The following is a 3,978-nucleotide window of genomic DNA, read 5'->3' as shown; positions in this document are numbered from 1 at the left end:
ATGTGTAGGCTTTGTGGATTGAAAAGAAGTGGGATTCCTGATAGGGTGAAGGCCCATCTTCTTGGCATCAAGGAAGAGGGGATTACAATATGTAATGAAATATCCGAGGAAGAGAAAGCAAGGTTGGCACGAAAGGTCGAGGCATTTCCTTCCGCGAAGAAAGTTAGGACTATTGCATCCACTGGTGGAGGAGCTACTTCAGGTGCTCATATGGCTACTGCAAAAAGGAGTCCTCTTCTGGGAGTGCACATGTTCTTGGAGCTACAGGTTCTACTCCTATTGCATCTCCTTCACCTCTCCCACCTACACGAAGGCAAAGCAACCTTTATATTGCATGGCATCCACAAAGGAAGGCACAGGTAGATGCAGCCATGGCCCGTTTCTTTTACTCGAATGGGATTAGTTTCAATGTGGCACGGTTTGCTTATTTCAAGGAGATGGTGACTGAAATTACAGCCTTTGGGCCCACATACACCCCTCCCACTTTTGATGCATTGAGGGGAAAGCTTCTAGAGGATGAGGTGAAGGCAGTTAATGAGGCCATTCAACCTGTTAAGGAGAAATGGCATAAGTATGGGGTCACTTTGGTAGCAGATGGCTGGAGTGATGTACGTAGTCGATCACTAGAGGGTATTTTGGCATATTGCAGAGGATCTTCTTTGTACATACACTCCATAGAGTGCGGAGTACAACAAAAAACAGCAAATTTTTTGATGCAGATGTGGGCAGATGCAGTGGAGTATGTGGGCCCGTCTAATGTTGTGCAGTTGGTTTCAGATGGTGAAAATACCAATAGGGCTGCAGGTGCATTATTGGAACAAAGGTACCCCCATATTCAATGGAGTTCTTGTGTTGTCCATTGTTTGAATAATTTGTTGAAAGACATTGGCAAATTACCTTGGGTAAAAATTGTGATTGATAATGGAAGAGAGATAGTTGGGTTCATTACATGCCATCATTTTTCTCTCTCTTTGTATCGCACCTATGCAAGGAAGGAGCTTTTGAAGTATGCAGAGACAAGGTTTGCATACAATTATATGATGCTTCGCAGACTCATTGAAATGAGACCTGCTCTTAAGCAGGTTGTGGCAAGCCCACAGTGGGATGCATGGCCCACTTCAAAGCAGGCTCTTGGGATATTGGTGTATGATTTGTGCATAGGCAGCGATGACTTTTGGGCTGATGCATCACACTTGTATGACTTGTGTAAGCCGATTGTCTTGTTGCTAAAAAAGGTTGATGGAGACATGCCTTTTATTGGCAAGGTATATGAGGGGATGGATTGTATGATAGAAAATATCAGAGTGTTAGAGAAAGATCCCCACACGTTGAAAGAGCTGGAGGACTTGGCTATGACTAGGTGGAATCAGTACTACTCTCCCATTCATGCGGCTGCATTTGTGTTGGACCCAGAGTTTCAACACAAGGCAATTGCACAACAAAGTGATGCAGAGGTGGTCCGTGGTTGGAACCTCACTCTTCAAAAGATGGTGCAAATGCCAGAGGCTCGCCGGACAGTGAAGGACCAGCTCGCCAATTACCGCAATAAGGAGGGCATATTTGGATGGCCAGATGCCCAGCATGACAGGTAATCCTAACTCATTTAAATTCTTAAATTTTACTATTTAATGATTCATAATTTTCAGATTTCATGAGCTTTGCCATATATCTGAATTTTATGATCTTTCAAATTTCAGATTTCGAGTTGGGTCTGTTACATGGTGGGAGGATTATGGAGCTGATTCCCCACAGCTGCAATCGCTTGCCATTCGGATTCTCAGCCAAGGTTGTAGCTCCTTCTCTTGTGAGCGCATGTGGAGCAGCTTTGCCCACATCCATACAAAGAAGAGGAACCGTCTCAAAGCACACAAGGCGAACGATCTTGTCTTTGTTAATGCAAACTTGCGTTTGTTTAACAAGATGAGACAGGAGTACACTCATGACAAGTTCATTGGTTTTCATAAGCCTAATGACACCCTCACTGATGATGATGAGGGGGAGGACGATGACGACGACGATGACGATGAGGAGATGGCAGTGGAGGAGGAGGAGGAGGACTCTTGAGCAACTGAGCTATATAGATTCTAGAATCTACATTATGGATTTTGATCATATCATCAGTGATGTAGCGGTTGGCCTTAAGGCTTAGAGCCTAGGCTTTTGGGAATCTGAATTTTGTACTTTTGACTCTTGAGTCTTGAGTCTTGACTCTTGACAATGAGACATAATAATATATGAATCATATATTATATTGCCTTTGGCATTTTGTAACTTGTCAATCTTCAGCTTTTCTCATTGATTTCAGATTTGTCATTTATATTTGTAATATGTATTGCTCACTACCAAGTTAACTTCTAAGCTCCAAGTTCTAAGTTATAATTTGTAACTTGTTCTAAGTTCTAACTTCTAACTTCTAAGTGACATTGTGCCATGTGGTAAGTATTATGCACTATATTTTAAGTTACAGGTAGGCTGTAGGCTGTAGCATTCTAAATGTGTGTGTTCTCATCTCAAAACTCCCTTTTCTAAACCTCCCTTGCTGACGTGGCGTTTCCCCGTTTCAGCCCTCCCAAAAATCCCGAAACGTTTCCGTTTCCATTTTTGTTCACCGTTTCCCCGTTTCCGTTTCCCCTAACTATGCTAGGAGGTAGCAGGGGAGAGGGTATGGGGTAGGGTGGGCTGATGGGGTGCGGGAAGGAGAGGGAGAGGGTGCGAGGGAAGGGGAGGGGGCTGAAGCAGGAGAGGAGGCAGGCTGCAAGGGGCTGCAGCGAGCTGAGAGGAGAGGAGAGGTAAGGGAGAGGGGGCGGGGATGAGGCAGAGGGAGGAGAGGCTAGCAGAGGCAGGGGCTGTGGGAGGAGGGCAACAAGAGTCAGGGAGGAGCAGCAGCACCGAGTCTTGTTAGAGATTGATTTGAAGAGTCTATGGATGTCATCAGATTCGGTTCATGAGCTGAATAATATCTCCAAGTAACCTTTGCATGGAGAAAGTTGTTAGCACTTAGCCTTGCTATGGCCTTGTAGGCTAGTCTTAGGACTCAATCAATGCTTAGGTTCACTAACCATATGGTTGACTTTGGGGCCATATAGGCCACCCCTTTGTACTTTCTCATTATCCATTTGCAAGTACTCACGTTTGCTTCAGCTTGTTGTTTGCTCCCTTGCATTGGCACTTTGAGTCTGTGTGGTTGGCCATATGAACTATGACAGTTTGCAGTTGTCAGAGACATGGGATGGTACATGATATGCCTTCTTTGGAGACGAATCCTAGACAAAATGCACATGAATGCCTTTCCTTAGAGATGGATTTGTTAGAGCTGAGAGATAATTGCAGTTCCTACACAAGTGATGTGTATGGTCGCTGGTTAACTCCATTGATGGTTTTTCCAGGTCTATTTTTTTAAAGAAAAACCTGATGTCTTTTAGTGCCTTTGCTATGGCTGAGAATGAGTCTGGGTGCAAAGTGCAGACTTTGAGAATAGATATGGGGGGGGGGGGGATTACATGTTAGATGCATTCAAAGAATTCTTGAAGGAAAGAGGGATTATGCGTTAGTGTACAACCCCTTATACACCTCAGCAAAATGGTGTTGCTGAGAGAAAGGTGTTGGAAAGGTCACCTCCCCATCTGTAAGCCCCCATATGAGGAGAGCATGGGGGAGGTGGACCTGGGTCCTGAGGGATGGCCACATGGGCAGCAAGATGGCTGCCATGGGGGCAGAGATCAGAGAGAAAAAGGAAAGTACCTGGATGCATCAAAGTGGCTGCAACACATGGCGTCAAGACCATGGCAGATGGCGATGCATACATGGCATAGATCTGGCCTGGAAGAGACAGGATCTGGAGCAGCACAAGATGGCGGGGTATCCCGGGGTACAGGTGCCTACATGGCGAGCTATCTGGCAAGGCATGTGGGTAGGCACATGGCCTACAACATACCCTAAAGATGGCACAGGAATATGGCGGGACAGATCAGCAAACAG

General features: G+C 45.4%; 1 protein-coding gene across 1 annotated transcript; it reads left to right on the top strand.

Annotated features, from left to right (window-relative positions):
- Positions 1–437: 437 nt before the first annotated feature.
- On the top strand, positions 438–2,064 carry LOC147889789 (uncharacterized). Its single transcript, XM_087391312.1, has 2 exons — positions 438–1,588; positions 1,698–2,064. Exons 1-2 carry the CDS (start codon positions 438–440, stop codon positions 2,062–2,064), a joined length of 1,518 nt encoding a protein of 505 aa, XP_087247438.1.
- Positions 2,065–3,978: the final 1,914 nt, after the last annotated feature.

This window comes from Dipteris shenzhenensis, chromosome 20 (assembly GCF_047967505.1).
Source record: "Dipteris shenzhenensis isolate YYH24624 ecotype China chromosome 20, Dip_SZ_1.0, whole genome shotgun sequence".
Classification (NCBI taxonomy): domain Eukaryota; kingdom Viridiplantae; phylum Streptophyta; class Polypodiopsida; order Gleicheniales; family Dipteridaceae; genus Dipteris; species Dipteris shenzhenensis.
The sequence above is the reverse complement of the archived record's forward strand: the minus strand, read 5'-3'. Positions and strand labels throughout refer to the sequence as shown.